This window comes from Lepisosteus oculatus, chromosome 2 (assembly GCF_040954835.1).
Source record: "Lepisosteus oculatus isolate fLepOcu1 chromosome 2, fLepOcu1.hap2, whole genome shotgun sequence".
Taxonomy (NCBI): domain Eukaryota; kingdom Metazoa; phylum Chordata; class Actinopteri; order Semionotiformes; family Lepisosteidae; genus Lepisosteus; species Lepisosteus oculatus.
The window spans coordinates 74,450,666-74,472,589 of NC_090697.1; the positions used below are offsets into that span (position 1 = coordinate 74,450,666).

The 21,924-nt window shown below is 52.2% G+C and overlaps 2 protein-coding genes across 2 annotated transcripts in view; both read left to right on the top strand.

The window, feature by feature from the left end:
- dmtn (dematin actin binding protein) overlaps positions 1-2,803 on the top strand; it is a 35,945-nt gene extending 33,142 nt beyond the window's left edge. The window contains exon 16 of the mRNA XM_069183317.1: positions 787-2,803. Coding sequence (XP_069039418.1) covers positions 787-900 — 114 coding nt within the window. The 3' untranslated portion in view covers positions 901-2,803. The remainder of the gene's footprint in view (positions 1-786) is intronic.
- A 104-nt stretch (positions 2,804-2,907) lies between these two features.
- The window catches only part of LOC102685839 (actin filament-associated protein 1-like 2), a 38,510-nt gene continuing 19,493 nt past the window's right edge, over positions 2,908-21,924 (top strand). Inside the window, exons 1-5 of the mRNA XM_069183306.1 lie at positions 2,908-3,424; positions 3,916-4,210; positions 12,918-13,046; positions 14,993-15,061; positions 17,560-17,624. Coding sequence (XP_069039407.1) covers positions 4,195-4,210; positions 12,918-13,046; positions 14,993-15,061; positions 17,560-17,624 — 279 coding nt within the window. The 5' untranslated portion in view covers positions 2,908-3,424; positions 3,916-4,194. The remainder of the gene's footprint in view (positions 3,425-3,915; positions 4,211-12,917; positions 13,047-14,992; positions 15,062-17,559; positions 17,625-21,924) is intronic.

Below are 21,924 nucleotides of genomic sequence, written 5' to 3' on the forward strand. Positions count from 1 at the left end.
CTTTTACCTAAAACACCTTCCATGTTTACCCATGTAATAATAATAATAATTCCCTACACGTATATAGAGCTTTTCTGGACACTCCGCTCACAGCGCTTCTACAGGTCATGGGGGTCCCCTCCACCCCCACCAGTGTGCAGCCCCACCTGGATGATGCTCCAGTCCTCTCCCCACACACCAGCTCTCAGTGGGGAGGAGAGCAGAGTGGTGAAGCCAGTTCAGAGAGGGGGGGTATTAGGAGGCCATGATGGGTAAAGGCCAGGGGGGGAATTTGGCCAGGACACTGGGGGTAACACCCCTACTCTTTTTGAGAAACTCCCTGGGATTTTTAACGATGACAGAGCAGACCCTCATCCAAAGACCCGTGACTGTTTTACAGTACAGTGTCCCCATGACTGTGCTGGGGCACTGGGACCCACACACACCACAGAGTTGTGAGGAAGTTGGAGCCTATTCCTCCAAACAGCGGGCACAAGGCAGGGCACAGCCTGGGCAGTCGATCACCGGGCACACACAGACACACACTCACACACTCACACCACGGCCAGCTTTCCCAGGAGCCAAGTAACCTCTCAGGGATTTCTCTGGGCTGTTGGGGAAAACCCAAAGCAAACCCTAGGAGAACATGCAAACTCCACACAGATAGCACCCGGGCTCCTGGAATTGAACCCGGGACCCCCCCTGCATTACCCAGTACCCTGCCGCTGCTCGTGACGCTCGGCCCGTAGGCTTTCCAGGTCCTCAATGACGTCCTCCAGATCTTGGGTCTCTCTTCCTCTCGCGCAGCGGCACCTGGCTCCCGAGGAGTTCCAGCAGCTGTTCGGGATGCCCATCGAGGACTTCGACCGGCTGTCGCTATGGAAACGGAACGACCTGAAGAAGAGGCTGTCGCTCTTTTGATCCCGGAGGGAAGGGAGGGAGGAGGGGGGTGGGGGGTTGTATGTGGGGGTGGCGGGGGGGGGTGGGTTGGTTCGAACCCCTGGCCCCCAAGACTCCTCGCGCTGGGCAGCGCCTGCCAACATCGTAAAATAACTTTAAAAAGTCCCTCCTGACAATGAATTAGTTGCGTAGAAGACGAAAAAACAAACAAGAAGCAACAGTCTTTATGTATAATATATATATATAAAATATAATATATAATATACAGTCACAGCCACTGTATATTAATAATCCAATATGAAGCGCTCTAACCGGACCGGTAAAGCAGGAGTGTAAAAATCAAGGCCTGTGCTGTTTTTCTTATTGCTGTACCGTGCCGTCCGCTCGGGCAGAGCCTGTCAACCGGGCGGGTTGTTGTCAGGAGACTGTCTTCACACAGACACCCCTCGGAGTCGTCGCTCGCTTCCCCTCATACAGGCAGCGTGCAGCAGGGACGCTGAGCTAACCGCTTCAGAAGGATGTCGATACATGGCTCCGGTTTTTTACCGAACTTTAACATCTGACCTGCAGCAGAGAATCAAGACACCTGCTGTAATGGCGCTCGTAACAAAAGTGTCGCTGCCGGAGGTCTTTTATCTTTAACTTTTAAAATATATATTTATGACCAAAACCAAAACAAACGCCATTTCGCTGTACAGCACATTTCCCATAACAGGTTTACTGGAGATGATGGAGTTTCTTTTTAAAGAGACTTTATTAACTGACGGGAGGGCTCTGGACTCGCTCCTCACGGATACTGGCCCGGGGGCCCAGTCTGTGGGACTTGTGTCTTCGGGGAGGCGAGCGCCCCGTCAGTCCTCCGAGAGCCTTCCACTCATGTTGACCCACTCGCTCTCCCTCGACCCCCCACGGATCACTCCTGCCAGCGAGACCCCCGCGTTCGGCTCGCGGACTGAACCCCCTCGAACTCGCGCGCCTGTTTCTGCAACCTGTCACTGAGGGTTAAATATTATTATTATTACTAATGATAATAAACATCTGAAATCCCCCATGCTTGTTTCTGTGAACCTTTGAGTGAAGTAACCAGTAGCAGCTCTCTACATATTTTTTAATTCCGCTTCACAAGGTGTTTTTTTTTTACTTTATCTGTTGGATATTAGTATTAAGCAGTTCTTTGCCGTCAGCATGATTTTGGAGACATTTATTTCATTTTATACAAAAATAACGAAAAGGGAAGCTCACCCGGTAATTCTTCGTGAGCTCGGATGTGTAAGAGGGTCCCTACCCTCTCTGTCCAGCGGCCCGTGAATGAGGTCAAGGGTGAAAGTTTACGGAGGAGGTCTTTCAGTCAACTGCACTTTTGAGGTTCCTGGGAGCCCAATGATCTGGGGATGACCCCCTCTTCTTGGGGGGGGTATTGCAGGGAATCGGCTTCAGCAGCGCGGTGGGGCGTCTTGTTGCAGACCCCCGCGCCTCTTGGTGTAAAGTAGTGCCTCATGGGTTTTATCCTCCTGCGTCCTCCGCCCGGGCTCGTTTCCGCCGACGCGGCGTGCTTTCGCGGCGAACACCCTGCCTGAAAGATCTGCACGCCCCAAACCCACCTTTCTTTCGTGATTATTTCTGCTGCGACACTGGTCCCAGACCCCAGCGCTTTCCAGAGACGCGCCCCAGTCCCGCGTGTGTTATGTCTCGCCCTCACACTGACGAAAAGCCGACGCGTCGCCTTCGCTTTCCCCACCTCGCTCGCTAGCTGTGACTGTCGGGGGGGGTTCCGTGTCCCGCCTCGCCCCCCCCCCCGAAACCCCGGACTTCGCCCCACGCGCTACAGCTCTCGTTGCAACGTTTTTTATTTGGGTGTTCTCTTATTTGAATGTCAAAGTGTGTTGGGAAAAAAAAACAACTAAAATAAAATTCAACGAGTGTGTCTGGTGTCTTTTGTTTTAATGTGTACCGGTTACGTCCACGCATGACAGTACCGTTTAAAGTAATGCGAGGATCACCTTCAGCCATAGCGCCTGTTGCCTTGCTTTGGTAAGTAGTGTATTGAGCACCGATGCATTTAGCGCCTCTAGTTCGTTAGGAAGTTCCTACACTGCTGAACCTCACGCGGAGCTCAGGGCGCTGGAGCGCAGCACTTCTTTGCATTTTAAGAGAGAATCGAGCGGGACGAGAGGGGGAATCGCAGAGGCAAACTGGGAATGCGTGTCTGTGCGTGGGGTCAGGTGGGGTGTCGGGGGTGAGCAACAACAGACGACCCGTGGACGTCCTCGCGATGTAAATGGCTTTTTTTAAAAAAAACACCAAAACAACAACAAATATCTTCTTTTCCCATAACGCAATGCCAAAACCACTCGTCGTGTTGGGCCAGTTTGGGGGCACTGATAGGAGAGTCAACGTCCCCACGGACACGGGAGCGGGCAGAACAGTTCCCTGCACGCGATGTCACCCGCGGAGCACAGAGCGGCGTCTGCTAGATGACACGTGCCCTCGCGTGGGAGTGGACGGTGGATAAACACAATTTGGACTCTTTACAACCCACTTGAGGGTAATACGTTTTGTGATGTGTTAGAAATGTTACATGTTGTTAGGTGTTATACATGTGCAATAGAGAGGTGTACAATGCTTTTTTTTCCTTCTTTTTTTTTCGGTTTGCATTCTATTTAAATGTACAGGAGTGCTGTGTGTCCATAGAAAAGTTCCCCAGGGGACAATAAAATCTTATTTTATCTTCAATCCACTGAGCTCGACACACCCTACCTAGAGCCGAAGGGATGCGATGCGTGTCTCGGCCAGCAGGGGGAGTCCTGCCTACTAATTACAATAACAAAATGAAGGGGGGAAATAGAGACTAGAATAAAGTTTTTTTTCTTTTTGGTCCTTAAAAGATGAGATTTCTTAACAATTACCTTAAGAAGAATAAAACCACACCCCTCCTCTTATCTCCCTCTTACTGCTATTTTTAAAAACCGCGTTACAGCGGGAGAAAGGATCCGCCAAGAACGTCAAGCAAAGCTGTGAGCTCGTTATCTACCCCAGGTGGCGCTATGGAGGAGTTTTCTGCTGGCTGCTTGTGAAGTCTTCCCTCTAAAGCTGCCACCCCCTCGATGGTGCGTGTGTGTCCATTCTGGGACCTTCGCGGAGGTAGGAGTAATTGCAGTCCGGAGCTGCGGAACCGCCTTGCGCGTCCCCGTCCCGTCCCGTCCCGCAGAGCCCAGAGAAGCAGAGGCAGGCGGCGCGGTGCGGCGCGCCCGCTGGAGCTATGTGACATCTGCGGAGGAGACGGCGTCGTTTGCGGAGCTCGGATCCCCGTCAGCGATGAACCCGCAGAAAGGTACCGCTGTTCTACCGACGCTGCGCCTCCGTGCCGTTTCCACAGCGGCCGGACTCGTGCTGCGGAGGAAGAGCGTAGACGGACCCGGGGGGCACAAAGGGGACGCGGGGTGTGTGTGTGTGGAGGGGGGGGGGTGCGTTCCGTTGTTTTCCTTCTTTTAATCCGGGGTGTCTTTAGCGCACCCCTCTTCCCGAGCTTGCAACACGGACCGGCGCTTGCAGCGTAACGTGCGGAGATCGCTCGTCCGTGTCTGAAGTGTTGATCGCCTCGAACTGTGTAGTACTTGTTGCCTTGCTTTTATAACTGTTGCATTGAGTTCTCCAACGCACTTAGCACGGAAGCCTCTTGATTCGTGAAGGAGCTCCTCTGCTGTTGAACAACACGAGATTAGCGCGCCGGAGAGCCTCATTTCGTTGAATTTTAAGAAGGGGGTCGAGGTTTGCGTTTAATGACACTGTTTTTTTCTCTCTCTTAAATGTCGATGCTGAACAGTTCGGCTCGTACACTGACGCGAAGTGCCTTATAGCCGCTTTCACGTCTGCTGACCTTCTGTATCAGTGCGTCGTTAAAAGTTTTTTTTCCCTTGAGAAGATGAAAGGTTTCTGTGGCTCCTGGCAGGGTTGTGCGCGAGTTTAGCCCATCGGGGGGGGGTCCTTTATTTTTTTAAAGACGTCTAAATAGCGGACTCCTGTTTGAAACTGTGGATGCGCGATGTGGACGGACTGGAAAGAGAATAACTAATGATTCAGTCGGAGTGGGGAGAAACCTCTGCAGATTTCGGAGGGGTTAGCGAAGTGTCAATCACCTTTGTGATTAACACAATGAAGTGTTAATTAAAGAGTGAGGAGCACAGGTCCTGTCGCTACCTGGTCCCCAGACGTCCGGATGAGCCTATAAGCCGTCATTCAGCAAGACTTTTACTGTACTTTAGTTTTAGCTGTGATTCCCGGTGCGCGACGGTGCGGGCCGGTGAGAACAGCTGCAGGCGACGGGGGTGGGGTTTGAATTGCTTTTACACATTAGCTCCTAACGCGGTGACAAAGGTGAGGTATCCAGCACGCAGCACAGTGCAGAGTCCTGGCGGACCGGGAAAACCCGAGGAGGATCACACTGCTCTGCAGCCGGACTGCCTAGTGCGTGCAGGAGCAGATTTAGGGTCGCAGCTGTAGGTGTGGGGGGAGCCGGAGCGCTGCTGACTGTCCGCTAGTGAAGAACTGCGAGGGGGGGGTCGTCGCGGGTCTGTCAGACAGCGCTGTGCTGCAGCCAAGCGCAGACTTGATCTCCCTGGCACGACGGTCGTAGTCTTTGTTTTTCGCGTTTCGTGACCGCGGCGTGGGGTTGGACGTGTCAGACGTTACTGGACGCGGTGGCCTGAGCCGAACCTCAGAAGCTGGTGTGCGACGGGTAACGTGGAGGGCTGTTTTGAGCAGAGCGAGGCTCTGCAACTTTATCATTGTAAAGGAATGTCTGTAATAGCTTCAGCGCAGCAATCGGAAATACCCTCACCCCCCCTTCCTCAAATCTCGGGAGAGGGGGAGGCAGGGGGGGTTGTTTGTCTAAAGACTAATAAAGATCTCGGCGGAGTCGTATCTTCTGGCCTGCGGATCTGCTGCGCTCTGTGAGGAAGGGAAATACCGGCTCCACCGAACCCTGTGCTCAATCATTATTCATCCCTTTCTTTCGCCCCTGTAAGCTAACCCAGAGTGGAAACAAAAATGACATCATTGGGTTTGCACGGATAGTGTTTCACCACAGCAGCGCTTTCTCTCTTTCTCTCTTTCTCTCTTTCTCTCTTTCTCTCTTTCTCGGGGCCCTGTAGTTCCCTGCTAACTCAATCCGTTCCTCGCTCCCGCAAGAGCTCTCTGGACGGGACGGGGCTGGCTAGGTGCTGATTCCGATTACAAAAAATATTTTGCTTTCCATCCATCTTCATTGTCATTTAGATGCAGCATGCACGCTGGACATTAGGATTGTAGGATTGATGGTCAGGGTATGGATGCCGGACAGGAGGATTGTGGGATTGGTGGTCGGGGTATGGATGCTGGACAGGAGGATTGTGGGACTGGTGGTCAGGGTATGGTTGTTGGACAGGAGGATTGTGGGATTGGTGGTCGGGGTATGGATGCTGGACAGGAGGATTGTGGGATTGGTGTCAGGGTATGAATGCTAGACAGGAGGATTGTGGGATTGATGGTCAGGGTATGGACGCTGGACAGGAGGATTGTGGGACTGGTGGTTGGGGGTGTGGACACTGGTCAGAAGGACTGTGGGACTGGTGGATGGTGGTCTGGATGCTGAACAGGAGGATTGTGGGACTGGTGATCTGCTGTTTGGATGCAAGACAGGAGGGTTGTGGGACTGGTGGTCGAGGGTGTGAATGCTGGACAGGAGGACTGTGGGATTTGTGGACTGGAGTGTGGACGCTGGGCAGGAGGATTGTGCGACTGGGGTCTGGATGCTGGACAAGATGGACGTGAACTGGTGGTCTGGACACTGGAGAATGGGATTGTGGGACTGGTCCTCAGGGGTGTGCATGCTGGTCAGCAGGATTGTGGGACTAGTGGCTGGAGGTCTGGATGACTGACAGGAGGATTGTTGGACTACTGGGGGTCTGGACAATTGATTAAATGGTTTTGGTGTATTTTATATACTTGATAATTCATGACTCATTCTTCCAAATCACTTCATTTAAAAGAGATATGAGACCTGAGGTGATGAGGAGATTTAATCTGCTGTAAATTTTGTGTTCAGTGAAAATATAGAAAAAAAACACTGGAATCAATAAGCCTCACTTATCAAGAGGTGGTATGTTGGAGGCTGTTTGTGGTCTGGGCATACACAAGGCACAAGATGAATCAGAAGATCCCAGTGTGAAGGACACTAGTGAATGTGTGTGGCACAGACTTGAAGAACAGGACACTGGGGACAGCAGCCCAGTCCAGAGGGAGCTCCAGCTCTGGTGGACACCAGTGAGACTGGCAGAACAGGACACTGGGCACAGCAGCCCAGTCCAGAGGGAGCTCCAGCTGTGGTGGACAGGCAGCAGTTGCTGGTGGCTACAGATCTCTGCCTGTAGGGACTGATGGGGTCCTTAGTGCTGGTGCTGCAGTGCTCAGGGACTGTGGGCTCCTCCTGCCCGTCCGCTCTGCTGCAGGACCACACTCATCCTCGTGCCCCTCGAGCAGCAGCAGCAGCTGTCCCGGCGGGCGATGGGCTGTCCTTGCCAGGCTCGAGCCCCTGTGAGCGCGTGTGGGCTGAGCCAGGGCCGTGAACAGGCACAGGCTGGTCCCGGCGGGGGGAGAGGAAGGGGACAGAACCCCACCAGCCAGCAGCCGCACCCCCGCTGTTGAGCAGGAGCCCCAGACGTGCGGCGTCACCGCGTCCGGCCGTGTCCACACCTGTTACTGACCTGGGACTCGCAGCAGAGCCCCTGTTGTTCAACACTTGAATGATCCTGTGTCATGTCTGTTTAATAAATGACAATATTTCTGTTGCAGTTGCACTGACATTTTCCTTAAATGAGCAATAAACTCACAAAGTTATTAGTGACAGGTTTCTTTCACTGCTCAGTGTACAAGCATACTAGTGGTGCCAGGTGACTTTACACCATCAAATGTGTAAAATAGTTGGATTGACAGTATATAGTAATATTTATATGGTCTGCCTGTTCCATTTTAGTTTGCTTCCTATGAGGAGCCTCCCTGGTATTTAAATGAATGTGAATGAAAAGAAAATTGTTTCAGAAAGCCTGCAATTAAGGATTTTAAAACTAAAGAGTCCTTCCACTGGCCTGCCAAGACCATCACTGTTACTGATTAAATTCTCATCCAGTGAGCCTCTTCTTGATTCCAGAGCCAGATAACTCCCCTGCTGGCAGCTCCCCATGCGGAACCACGCAGATTCCCCCAGCGGACTCGGGTCAGGATAGGTGTTGGTGATCACGATCGTGACAAGGAGTGTACCCCGAGTGCAGACGGGGGCGTTAGAGCCAGCATTGGGGAGCCCTGCACAGGGCGCCCCCCCGTGTGGCCCATGAGACCCAGCTGGCGCAGTCCCAGCTGCTGCAGTCCTGAAAGTCAGGCGTGTCAGATCAGCTCCTGCAGGGCCTGGTGTCCACTGCCTGGTTCACTAGGAATAGTGTCCTGAAAGGAGTCTTGTAGAGAAACGAGTCCCAGTGCAGCTCAGTGAAGGATTGAAAGCGATTTATTCATAATGAAGAGGCCTCCTGGAGATCAGACTGACAGAGTAATCCTCTACCTATCTGATCTGCTTGCCATGGCTCACAAACATCCCTTTATACTCTAAAACACCTCCTCTGTGTACCCAACATGGTATTGGAGAAGCACATATTTTAGGATCAATATATTTAGGGCTAACCTCTGATCCATCCTACAGACTTCCATATATGCAAGACCACATCATGCTTGCTCAGCTCATCTGTCAGATTCTTTTGTTGCAACAGCTAAGCTATTAACAATGATCCGACATATGCAAAGACATTGGTCCGTATTAGTAAGACTTAAAAGTTACAGGTTTCATAGAAAGATGTCCCAATGAGGTTGTACACCTGGTGTTTGTACCGCATGTCTTTCACACAAGAAATTCTTGCACTTGGAAATCCTATAAAGAAATCAAAATACTACAGTATGGAGGGTTTCGGGAAAATTTGGCTGCACACTGGTGGTGGTGGAGGGGATCCCCATTACCTGTACAGCGCTTTGAGTGGAGTGTCCAGAAAAGCGCTATATAAGTGCAGGGAATTATTTCTAATAATTATCCGTTCAGCGTCTGACCAGCACCGCGCGATTCCAGTGTCATCTTTATCCCCTCTGGAAGGCGACCCTGTCTTTTCCCCCTTTCCACAGGGGAACGGCGGCTCACAACAGAGGAGATCCGTATTGGGTACGGAATGTCGATCCCACTCCGCGTGGGGCTGTGGGGGGATGTCCCGCAGGGCCACACCTGCCTGCACCCTGCGGGACGCTGGGAGCGGCTTGTCTCGCTTTCCGATCGCTTCTTTTTTTCCAGATTTGGGTTTTTTTCCCGAGCGGGCATGTGCGATCCAAACACCCGGACTTCAAAGCCGCCTGCGCCAGTCACATGTGCCGGACAGGATGTGGTGCTGATGTCGTGATAGAGCTGTCTTGTGGGAAGATCAACGGGCCGATTCCTGACTGGGAACATTCAGCTTTGCTCAACAGTGTTTGGGGGTTTGGGAAGCACATTGGCTTCTGGAAAAAGCAGAAGACATTAACCCCCCCCAGCCCTCTCCTGCCCCGGGGGCAGACAGCAGAGCTCCGGTTCTTTCACGGCCATTAGGCACGGTCCGCGCTGAACAACAAAGCGTGAAATCTGATTTAGGCCACCACATCGCCACATTGCCTTTGATTTGTCTGTCCTCCTGGAGCGAATTTCGCCCTCGTCCGAGCTGCGACTGCGTTCCCCACGACGTTCCCTTCTTCAAGAAGCACCAGGCCGGTTTATCTCACAGCCCCATCAGAACCGGTCAACACCGTTCAGCTCAGCTCTCTGGTCTCCTTGGGACTCCACCGCTGGAAGTACCCACACGCGGACTTTTCGGAATCATTTTTTTGTGTGACCGTGCGGAAGAAGCGATTGTAGCTTCCGGTCGTTAGCTAGGTGAGGGAAGGTTATAGAGTGAAAGATAAAGAAAGCGGAAGAGTGGCTGAAGAGCGTTTCAGGGTCCGGTGCGAGGACAAGGTCTGGGGCTGGAAAGGGGGGTGTGTAGGTGTTTCCCTCTCGCCCAGAGTTCCAGCACGTTCAGCGCCCTGAGCGGAAATTTCAGACTCTACAAAGGGGCGGAGTGGTGGCTCTGTGACTCAGGATCTGCGCCAGTGGCTGGGAGGTTGCTGGTTCATATCCTGCGACCGGAAGAGGAATCCTACTCCGTTGGGCCCCCAAGCCTGCAAAAAGACAAATTCCTAATGCAAGAAACTGTGTATGGCCAATAAAGTGATCTGATCCCATCTGACACAGCTCCCGGGCTTGGACTCTCGGCACCAGGCGAACCTGCGGCCTCTGACAAGTGTCCGAGAGCAGCTCAGAGCAGCCCAGATCACCTCCACACGCACAGCAGGCTAAGGACCGCCCTCAGTGGGAGCCTGCAGCCCCAGCCCTTGAAATAAGAGCTTCAGATGAAAGAACAGCACGGAGACACCATCAACAAACACCCCCCCTCCTCCTCCTCCTCCTCCTCCTCCTCCTCTCGGGAAGGACGAGTGGGCAAGGTAAACATTTCCGAAATGCGAAAAATGCCTCCTGCTCAAGCCTGATCTGCTAATTAGCGAGCGAAACGAGAAGAAAATGAGGCGCATGGCTCGGGCTTTGTGTGGCCGTGAATAGGTCTCTCTGTGGCTTGTGTTCTGGATCTGCCCATGTGTGTGCGTGTGTGTGTGTGTGTGGGGGGGGGGGGGGAGACACAGAGGTCAGATTTCTCAGCGTAATTAAATGTGAAGGACAGGGCTGGCCAGGGGCTGCGCTCCTCCCTCTCTGACCCGAAATATATTCATTAGGAATTCAGTAGGAATAGTCGTTGACTTTTGGACCACAGCGATTGACTCTCACCTTTCACCCTTAGTTGCGCTTCCGCAAAGCGAGATAAAACAAAATCAAGAAAGGAGCTGTAGAATTCGCATCTGACACACGATTCCATTTGGCGCTGGGCAGCAGAGTGACCTGGGCCCCGTGTGCAAACGGTACTTACGTTAAAGCCGAAAAAAACAGCACCCACTGTCCCCATTGTCTGCAGGGCCAAAGACGTTTGTGTCTTTCTGGATGTCTCAGTCTGGTCAGGGGGATGTCCTGTGAGGAGCACCGGGGTCCTGACCGCGAACTGGGGGTCTTGAGCCAGCAGCCCCTTCTCTGTGGGAGTAATGGTACCGATAGGCCTGATGCTGTGACACATCAATGAAATGCACCCCTGAAATGAATACGGTCATATTGTTGCCGAACGGAGGCTAGTTTTCAATGCAGAAATGGAGAGGAAATATTAGGGTAGTGTGGTGAGGTGATGAAACTGCAGGGAGAGCAGGACTGTAGCCTCGCCACAGGTACTGCCTGCTCGCTCAGCACAGGAAGACTGGACCACGGTCCTGTCCGAGCCCCGTGGGTGCTACCCAACTCTCTCACGCCTTGAATGCTTTTCAAGGGGTCAGTGGAGCTAGACGTTGAGGCAAAGAGAGACGCAGGGTTCCCCAAGGAGAACAGGACTGAATAGGTCTGGTCACCCCCACCACCACCCTACACACACACACACTGCAGAACAAGAAAGTGTGTTTAGAGACGTGTCTGGCCTGTCTCAGGGGCGCCCCCTGGCTGTGAGGTCCCAGAGTCCATGGGGAGGAGGAGAATGAGGAGAGGGGTGGCTGTGCAGAGATCTGCTGACAAAATGAGTCCCAGGCCCAGGGTAATAAACCGGGCAGCTGGGGGAGGAGAGAGGGATAGACATTGCTCGACAGTAACAACAACAACAACAGAAACATGTCTGAAGACTGCCAGGCTGCCAGGCTGTTTGGTTTTCTGTGGAAATGCCTGGGAGTTAGTCACTTCAGTGACTGCAGCTGATTTCGCAGCAGAGATGCCTGAATTATGCTGAAACAATTGAGCCCCAGCATGAAGCACTCTTCTGTTAATGGAGTGAGAGGCCTTCATTCAGCTGGGCCGCTGTATGGACTGAGCGCGCGCTGGGGCGTCCTTTTCAGACAGAGAATTTAAAGGCCATTCAAGGCCATAACAAGTGGCCTGTCTTTTTGTGGTGCAGTGTTTCTTGTGGCCGTGCTGGGCAGAAAGGCCTTATTTTCTACCAAAATAATATATACAGGCAGCTCTGGGGCAGCAGTACAATGGCTCTCTGAGGCTGGCCTCCCCCTCTGCGCCCCCTGGCCTGTCTGTTTACTGTGATAACATAAGTGGGATTGTGCTGCGTGCTCGTCTGTGAGCGCCGGGCTCCCACCTCTCCAGGCTAAGAGCTGTTTTCTCTGCCCTCTTCATGTGATGGTGTGGTCATGCGGGATCCCGTAGCTGCGTCGGGTGCCCCTAGTTTCCTTCGAGATGAGTTTCTGCCAGGTGTATTCGGGCGGCCGGGGTCTCGGTAAGACCTCGGGGTCTTGCTGCGGTGTGACAGAGACCGCCAGGCCTGTTCCTGGTTCTCAGTGCAGTTTGTTTCTTTTTTCCTGATCCGGCGGGATTCAGCCTTGGGCTGCCGGACAGCACAGAGGGGTGAGTCCTGGTCCTGGTCCTGGTCCCCCCCAACACTTACACACACACCTCCCTGGAGGCCCGGAGCGTGTGAGAGCCCGTGAAGCATCCGGGGTTCAAACACGAGTGAGGCTCGGAAACAGTGCTGGGGGGGGGAGGGGGGTCCCCTTTCTCATCTGGCCTGTGAGGGTTTCCCTCTGGGTGCCCCTGTACTGCCCTTCCAGGGACACCCCTCTAACATCTCAGAAACCGAATGGAGGGGGACACCCCCTCTCTATTGTCCCGTGAGGGACCCCACTGAAAGATTCTGGGGAGCTCCAGTGATTCAGAATGTGGTAGCCCCTGGTTTCCCTGTACAGGTGTGGTATTGATGGCATGGGGTTCCCAGTGCTTGAGCTCCAGGAGGAGGTGGGCTGTCAAGCCATGAGAACACTCCCATCGCTAGCTGTGGCCTTAATGTCACTCAGTGCTTGATCTCCCCTCTCCGCAGAGCTGAGCCAGCTGATCTCGGACCTGCAGTCCTTCCTGCTGGTGCTGGACCGCGAGAATCTCAGCTACATCGCTCAGGCCAAGAAGAAGTCCATTTCGGACCTGCTCTCCAGGATGCAGGACACGCCGGGTATGTGGGCAGCTTCTTCCCTCGTTGTTTGCGTTGCCCGGGCATGGCTTTTAAAATAATCATTTCAACCTGCCTGGAATTCAGATGGGTTCAGCGGGGTGGCGCAGCAGTTTTGCCTTCCTGCCTCGCAACACTGGGGCCCCGGATCTGGGGAGCTATCTGTGTGGAGTTTTTATGTTCTCCCCACATTCATGTGGTTTCCACCCACAGTCCAAAGACATACTGCTAGTCCTGTGATGGACTGGTGTCTCGTCCAGGGTGCACCCTGTCTTGAGCCTGTAGCTTGCAGGGATAGGCTCCAGCTCCCCTGTGACCCTGTATTGGATAAAGCCAATTAGAAAATAAGATCAGATGACTTTATTGGCCATATACAATTTCTTGCATTAGGAATTTGTCTTTTCACAGACCCCAGCCTGTTCTCCAGGAGACACACAGACAGGGAGAGAAGCTGGGGGTCAAAGTGCAGGGTCAGCCATTTATACGGCGCCCCTGGAGCAGTTGGGGTGAAGGGCCTTGCTCAGGGGCCCAACAGAGTAGGATTCCTCTGATCCGATCCGGCAACCTTCCAGCTACAGGCACAGATCCTTAGCCACAGGAATCCAGATTTTTGCAGAAGTCTGTTCCGATTCCAAGCAAAGACCAGGCTGAACAACAAGAGAGGTGAACAGATCTCACAGGCCTGTCGGAAACTGAAGACACCCCTGGATGAGACCCGTGAAATGTGGCTCTGCTGAGACTTCTTTCACCCAGTCACACCATGCTAAAGTCATCGTCTTGTTTGCCAGCACTCCAAAACTCTTCTCCCTGCAGAAGTGAGGATTAGTGAAATACAAAGAGACTCTGCTTCAGTTTTAGCAGATCCTGCCTTTCAAGGATTTAGCTTTTTCCATTAGGTGAGCAAAGATAATCATCCCCAGTACAGTCCCTGAACAGCCATCTCCTAATCCCACTGAGCTCATGTCTGGGGCACCAGGAGGCCAGGAGTGCCTCTGGCTGGCCTTTCCCATCCGTGCAGCAGAAGACAGGGAGACATCACCTTCCCCGGAAAAGCAGCTCTGGTTTTGGATGGAAAAGGCAGGAGAATTATCCTCTGAGTGACGGCGGACGCTTTGGCAGGAGAGAAGGAGGCAGGGAGAGATCTGAAAAACCCTGAGACGCCTCCTGTGTGTTGGGAGTGGGAGATGTGTAAATTCCCTCCTTTAATTTTGATGAAAATGCCCACGTTTGCCTTTGGGCTCAATGGTTACAATGTAAATGAAAGGCCTGATTGACAAGCTGTTTAACAGGGGTGACCTAAACCTTCTCATGGCCAGAAGCCGCTCTCTGGTTGATGTGGAAAGGAGGTTTTCCATGTTGGTTTAAAGCCTACAGACAGGCCAATCATTTTGCTATTGCTGTGTACAGTATGCTCACAATGCAAAAGACGTTTGTGATCGGATGACCTTTGACCTCACCCCAAAGTGGGCAGGAACATTAAAGAGGATGGAAGGGGGATTGAAACGCTTCCTACCTTGGGCTGTAGTTGCAAGCTGATGAATAGCTCATGTGTGGGCATTCCATTCAAACAGAGACCACCTGTGCTGATTTCAAACCCAGGGCCCCACCTCTGATCCCTGACTGGCTGGTGTCCTCCTTCCCATTATCTTTTGCAAAGATCAGCTTGCCCAGCTTTGCTTCCAAGCTCAACCAATCAATCCAATTAAGGAACGGATTCATTGCATTTGCAGTGCACACTGCTGCTCAGGTGAGGACGATGACAGTCAACGCCAGCAGAGCCCATCAGCCAGTGTTATGGTGGTGACCTGCTGGGCAGATATTTTCTCCTGTGCCATGAGGCCGGCGACCAGCGGGATTTTGCAGGCGATTCTGTGCGGTTTTTATCTGACCTCGGCCTGCTTTTCTTCTCTGTTTTGCTCTGCCTCTCTCGCCCCGGCCCTGGGTCCCAGTGGAGGATGCGGAGTACATGGTCATGAACTGCCCTACAGGAGCTGCGAGGGCTGAGCTCCAGGAAACAGGTAAGAGCTGGGGACGACTCACCTCCGCCCCGCCGCACGCTGCCAGATTCGTCATCACTCACGGGTGCAAAATGCACGAATACGTTCTTGGGAAAAAAGGAAAAGTAGAGATGTGTATATCCCTTTATCTCTCCACTAAGCCCAAAATAGTTTTCCCATGCAATAGCACCGGTTTCACCGGGGTGGGGCAGCCCCCTCTGATCCAGAGCTGCATTCAGGCCTTCGTTGTTAAGCTGGTGCTGCTGATCGTCGAGCTTGCAGAGCTGGGGAGGTGTTGCTTGTGCGCTGTCTGTGGTGCAGTGGCTGGAGGGTAGACAGGGGCTGCAAGCACAGTGGAGCTCACACTAGGGAACAGAGAGGGGGGCAGAAATGGAGCCTGTTTTCCCTGCTGCTTGGGAGGATGCAGGCTCTGCCGTCTGCAGCGTCCGCGCCCAGCAGCTGGCCATTTTGTGCTTGGAACATTTGCAAGAGGACAGGAAAATATTTGGGGACACTTAGGCCCATCACAGCCTGCTGTCCTCCACAGCAGCGGTGCCAAGCCATTCCTGCAGGGGTTTGAGGTCTCTACATCAGCAGTCAGGCTGCTCTCATTAACCAGTAATTACTGCGGGAATGATCACTCCCAGGAGAGCCGTGGGATGCCAGCATGTCAGCGGAAGAGCAGTGTTAGAAGAGGGGGATCTGGTTTTATAGCAAGTCACTGATCTGAGCGGCTTGTCCAGCCATTTCCTTGACGATCCTGCAGGACCTGGTGTCTCTGTGAGCCTGCAGTAGGGTTTACAGCGTAGGTCCCTTTGGGACAGGGGCAGGGGTGTCAGGTCCCGATGTCTAGTGCAAGGGTCTCCCACCCTGATCCCGGAGAGCTCCAGTCCAGCACGTTTCATTGGAAGCCTTTAGATCATCGACTTCTAAAACTCTAGAAGAATTTTACGAAGATCATTCAGAGAGGTGGTGAGCTCAAATAAGTCATGGAAAGATCGTGTGGAATACAAAATCAGAATGTCATTTAGCCCCCAAAGACCAGTGTTCCCTTCGCTGAAACATTACTTCCTTAATTCAGCAATGCCTTGAACAATTGTTCCTAATCTTTGAATCACGGTTGATTTAGGGTGACTTATAAGATTAACTGGACTGGGGCTCTCCAGGACCAGGACTGAAGACCGCCTTGTCTAGTGTCTAGCGCACGGGTGGCCAGTCCTAATCCTGGAGTTCTGGTGTGCCTCCGGGTTTTCATTCTAACTCCGCTGTCACTGACCTAAATCAGATCATTATTGGCTTCAGGTGACCAATTAAACAGCTTGTCCCAGCCCTGCAGGTGCTCGAACTTTGTGGAGATCTGTATAACCTTCAGATAGTGTCAGCTGCAGGGATCTCCAAAAACGAGACCTGCGTGTCGCCATCCAGCACTTCCTGTAGGACACCATTAAACCAGTTTCTAAAGACAGGGAACAACTCTGCTGTGATTCATTCAGCAGGTGATTAGTTGCATTAAATAGCATATTTTTTAGGTTAAAATCTAGTGCTTTTCAGCCTTCAAGATAGGTAACTGCTTCACCATGCATAGGCTGCAAAGGAACAGGTTAAGGCTTATTCCCTGCTGAAAGGAAAAGAAAAGACATAATATTTCAGCTGTGTAGCCTCCTTTCAAGATAGCTGTCCCAGATTATTTGTCTTAGTGGAACAGACTGCTTGATTTGCTCATCTGGTTGAACACCTTCAGGTGACCGATGACCTTCAGCAACAGGTGACCTGTAAGAGTTACTGGACTCTCCAGGACCAGGCCCCAGGCCTGAAGAAGCCTGCTGTATGGTCTCATTTGTGTTCCACCAGAGCTGTTGGTAACATACTGTAGCTGATCCAATTTTAATTAGGTGCATAACTGCTGCAATACTTCAGTCCAGGCTCTGAGGTGTCTTTACCATTACTGTACTTTAAATGAGGTTTATGTTTTGAGCAACCAACAGGCCTCACATCAAAGCTGAAACGTTGTGGTTCCTTTCTTTTCTTCTCAGCATGGAATAAACCTGTTACCGGTTCTTTTGCAGCCTACGCATGCTGACGTAGCAACCTACTTGAACTACATATCCTATATATGTCTGACTAAGACAGAAATTGGGTTAATTGTTTAAATAGTCAGGTAGGAACATATCCCAGGAGACACCAGGCCCACCAGGACTTGAACTTGCTGGGTTATACTTATCAGCACTTATAGGACCTTGGTCAAGCCTGTGCTCAAGCCTGCAGGCCTCAGATGAGTTTCTGTTGGCAATACCGGCCGAGGAAGAATAGGGCTGTAGCCATTGGCGGTATTAACAGGGCCTTCCTGTGCTCTTCCTCACTCAGCTCCTGTCAGCGCCAATGAACTGAGAATGGCAGGATAAGGGGGTACAGTAAATTAACCGTGGGTGGGGGGAGGTGGCCGAGGGGCCCGGGGACAATGCGATACAGTTCCCGGGAGCTGCAGAAATGCGTCACTGCCACAGCCTTCCTCCCTGCAGGAGAGAGTGGGCAGTGCCAGGCGCCCTCCTCGTCCTCGTCCCTGACGCAGTGGCCTCTGAAGTGGGTGAGTGGGTATGCGTTTCTTCCTCTTTCCTCGGGTCTTGTGCCCACATGCATACTGCTGCACACACAGCACCTCCTCTGCCTGCCCACTCCCACATCTGGAGTCACACCCACTCACCCCACACACCCACGCTTGTATGTGAAACCCCCCCCCCCCACAGGGTCCCAAGCGAACTGTTCTTCTCTGGCTCAGCCCGAGTTCAGGGACGACAGACACCGTCCGATTCCACTGAGGTGTGTAATCCAGGGCAGAAGCTGCAGACACTGTCTATGGAGGTCAAATGTGTGAAGGCATGTTGTAGATGTCTGTATGTCGCTGTATTAAAGTAGTAGTTCTTGTCATCTCGAAAGATCCAAAAGCTCTTTATATACAGGAGGGAACCCACTTCATTCTCCCACTGAAATACAGTTTCACCTGGGAGACACGCAGTGTTCATTCTGCCCCAGCAGCCCCACCTGGGAGACACACAGCGGCCATTCTGCCCCAGCAGCCCCACCTGGGAGACACACAGCGGCCATTCTGCCCCAGCAACCCCACCTGGGAGACACACAGCGGTCATTCTGCCCCAGCAGCCCCACCTGGGAGACACACAGCGGCCATTCTGCACCATAGTTATGGTTACAATAGTCCTAGGATCTGACAGATAAGACCACAGTTTCCTATATCATCCACAGGACATATACTGTATGTAATATATGTCTTTAATATGTTCTAAGTTCCATAATTGTACGTACACATGTGAAATATGTCAGTGTGTGCTGACTGCTCTCGAACCCCGCGGCGGTGGGCCGGGCTCCACGCACTCTTTTCAAGTGGCCGGAGTGGCAAGCCTGAGCCAGGCCAGCGAGCGTCGGTCTGAAAATGGAGCCCCCTGAAATGTGGCCGCCCGTGCTGGCTGCCAGTGCGCGTGACATCAGGCTGCACCTCCCTGCTCTTTCCTGGGTTGGGGGATCCCCGGCCCCCTAGAGGAGACGACTCGTGACTGCAGAAAGGGCTGCCCACCTAAATAAAAAAACATATTATTAATATAATATATTACCATACCATATATTATATTACAATGTTATTAATATAAGATCATTTTATTGGCCATATACAATTTCTTGCATTAGGAATTTGTCTTTTAATAGACCCCAGCTTGCTCTCCATGAGACACACAGACAGGGAGAGAAGCTGGGGGTCAGAGCACAGGGTCAGCCATTTATACGGTGCCCCTGGAGCAGTTGGGGTTAAGGGCCTTGCTCAGGGGCCCAACAGAGTAGGATTCCTCTGCCGGCCACGGGATTGGAACCGGCAACCTTCCAGCCCCAGATCCTTGGCCACAGAGCCTCTGCACCTTCCCGTATGGTAAATAAAACAAGTTATTGTTCATGTAAAATGAGAGCCAGCCCCCCCAGAAAACGCATCTGCCCTCCTCCCAAGCATTTACCACTAGTACCCCCCCATCTCCCTCCTGCCCCCCACAAAGTGCACCAGTGTCCAGTGGTAAGGGGTTCCCCGCAAGCATTCCCTGCACCCACGCCAAATGTTGAGTGAAACAGCACCCCCGTGCCTCTAGGGACCAGGGGCCAGTGGTAAAGGCTGAGGTCTTGTTTCCAGAGATTCCCAGCTCCTGGCTCCTTCCCTCTCGGAGTCACTGGAGCGCCCCCAGCAGCCTGGGATAGAGGCTGCCGCGTTCTCACCCCCTGTGACTTGTTTCGAAACACCGCACTGTTAATCGCGTGAAGCAGCAGCGGGTTGGAACAGAAAGCAATAAAGCTGAAGTGTTTGGAAGGGGTTGATGATGTAACTGCCACACGGGCGCTCCCGGCTGCTTCTCCCAGCCTCCTGAGGAAAACGAGACGTGGGGACCAGCGCGTTGCCAGCAGAGGGGATGAGCTCATCCTCTTACAAAGACTCTGTCCGAACAAGCAATCGGATTGACTGATACAGAAGGAACACATTCATGTGAATTAATGAAAGATGCAGGGCTCTTAAGACCTGTGACTGGATTATAGCACACATGAGTGAATGCAGGTCAGTGCTGAACCCCACCAACACTCATCTGAGGTGTTGAGTGGCACATACATGTAGTCCCATGTGTCCACAGGCATGGAGTTACACACATGTGTGAAGTCACGCACTCCTGCACCGCACATGGTGCCTTGCTGATCAGCTGGGACCCTGGTTGAAGTACCCTGAATCGGTGTTGTGTGCTCAGGGGAGGGCAGGCTTGCATCCTCGGGGGGGGGAGGGAGGCTACGTGGGGAGCTGTCTGAGTGTCTCAAGATCACAAATCTGGCTGCCAAAATCAAAGGCAGGGAGCTCTGTTTCAGAGAGGCGTGAGGTCTGTGGAAGGAAGGGCAGTGTTTGGGCAAGAGGTCATCAGCCCTTCATCAGGGTGATGCCTCTTGTGCAGGCTGGGCTGTGGGGAGGAAGTCGGTGCTCCTGCAGTAATTATCCCTGTCTAGTGATGGAGTGATAGATGCAGAACACCCACACACACACACTGGGGACAATTATCCAGCGTGCCAGGAGAGGGCTTGATCCCAGCAGCCCAGCGCTCTCAGATGCTCACTGAGGCCATTGCAGTGTGCAAATATCTATAAACACATGCCTGTATCCGGGAGGAGGAAGCTGAAGTAACCTTTACTGCAGTCCCATCACACACTTGTTCTAATACGTCTTAACATAAGGGAGCAGCATGACATGGGCGAGGGACAACATCTGTTTTTAGGAAAATGCTTTTGATGTGAGCCATAAGAAGTCCTTGCAGTTATTCATAAGTCTTTTCTTCCCAAAGGAAAAGAAATCCGAAAGCATTTTTCACCCAGGAGGTGATCCTCCTCACCCCTCACTTAAGTGCAGCCAAACATGGGTGACGCACAGCTGGTATTCTGCACCAGCAGCCCTACTGCACAGCAGACCCGTTAGAGACGTGGGAAATTACTCTGCCAACCGAATTAAGGGGGACAGGAAGGAGGGAGGCAAGGTTATACAAGTCAAGTGGAGAATTTACCAGGAAACTGGGGTTACCACTCCTACTCTCATGAACACTACCCAGGGTTCTTTGAGGACTCAGTAACCTCAATTTAACATCTCACCCACAGCGCACTGGGGCACTGATTGGGGAACCGCGGTATAGAGGAAAGAGGGCCACCTACTGGTCTACCTACACAGTGTACCATAGCATCCCAGTATTTCCTCAGAGGTCTCCCTCTGACCAGTACTGACCAGGTCCAGCTTTGTGTAGCTTCTGAGACTTGATGAGATCAGGATGCAGGGTGGTAAGGTTGCAACCAGAAAGTTCTGATACAAAACTGTACAAAAACAAAGTCAGATCCAAACATGGACAAGCATGGCACTCTTCAGCAGATAACAATGAGTGTAGCGGCACAAAATTCACCAACCTCTCAAACAGAATAAAATCTATTTTGACTACGGAAGCAAAGGGGAGACAACATTTCAGATGCAAGGGGCCCCATACTCATAGCTGCTTAAGAGTCTGTTGCTTGCTATGTGGTTTTAAGCAGCTAAGTGTTTTGAGTGAAGGACCCAAAGTCTTGACCTGGGAAGATCAGTTCAGGGCGTTCAGACAAAGGCCAGTCTTTATTTGAGTAAAGAATTCAGTTTCACAGTAAATGAAGTGTTTGCTTTAAATGTCTTCATGGTTATTCCTTTGCTGTTGAAATAAGGAGGCTGCAAAATAGACTGTATATTTACATGCCGAGGAACAGGGGAGTGTTGTGGAAGTGATCAGTAGACTGTAGATCTACAAGTGCTGTCTGAACAGGGGTGTGCTGAGGAGGTGATCAGTGAGCTATAGATCTACAGGTGCTGTCTGAACAGGGGATCACTGAAGAGGTGAACAGTGGACTATAGATCTGCTCCAATCATGTGATAGTGATAGGAAACCATTCAGCCCACCAGGCCCATGTGGTAGTTAGCAGGAAATTAATCTGACAGTCTCATCTAGCCGTTTCTTGAAAGCCAGGGTATCAGCTTCTACAACATGGCCGGGCAGCTCGTTCCACACTCCTACAAGCCTTTGTGTAGAGAAGTGCCTCCTAAACAAACTAGGAGCTAACAGCTTTCCAACCCCTTTTTATATGATGAATTCTCCCTATCCCATGATGCTCTGCACACGCTATGAAGTTGCTCACAGACCGCTCCCTCCACACACGACAGTGTGGGCCTTCCTGTCCACAGGTGTAACTGCTTCTGCACCCTGTGTGTCCCACCTGTGTCTGCCCTGTCAGGTGCTCGCGCCACCTTAGCAGGGAGCTCAGGGTGTTGCTTGTGTTTGTGACCGTAATAGCTG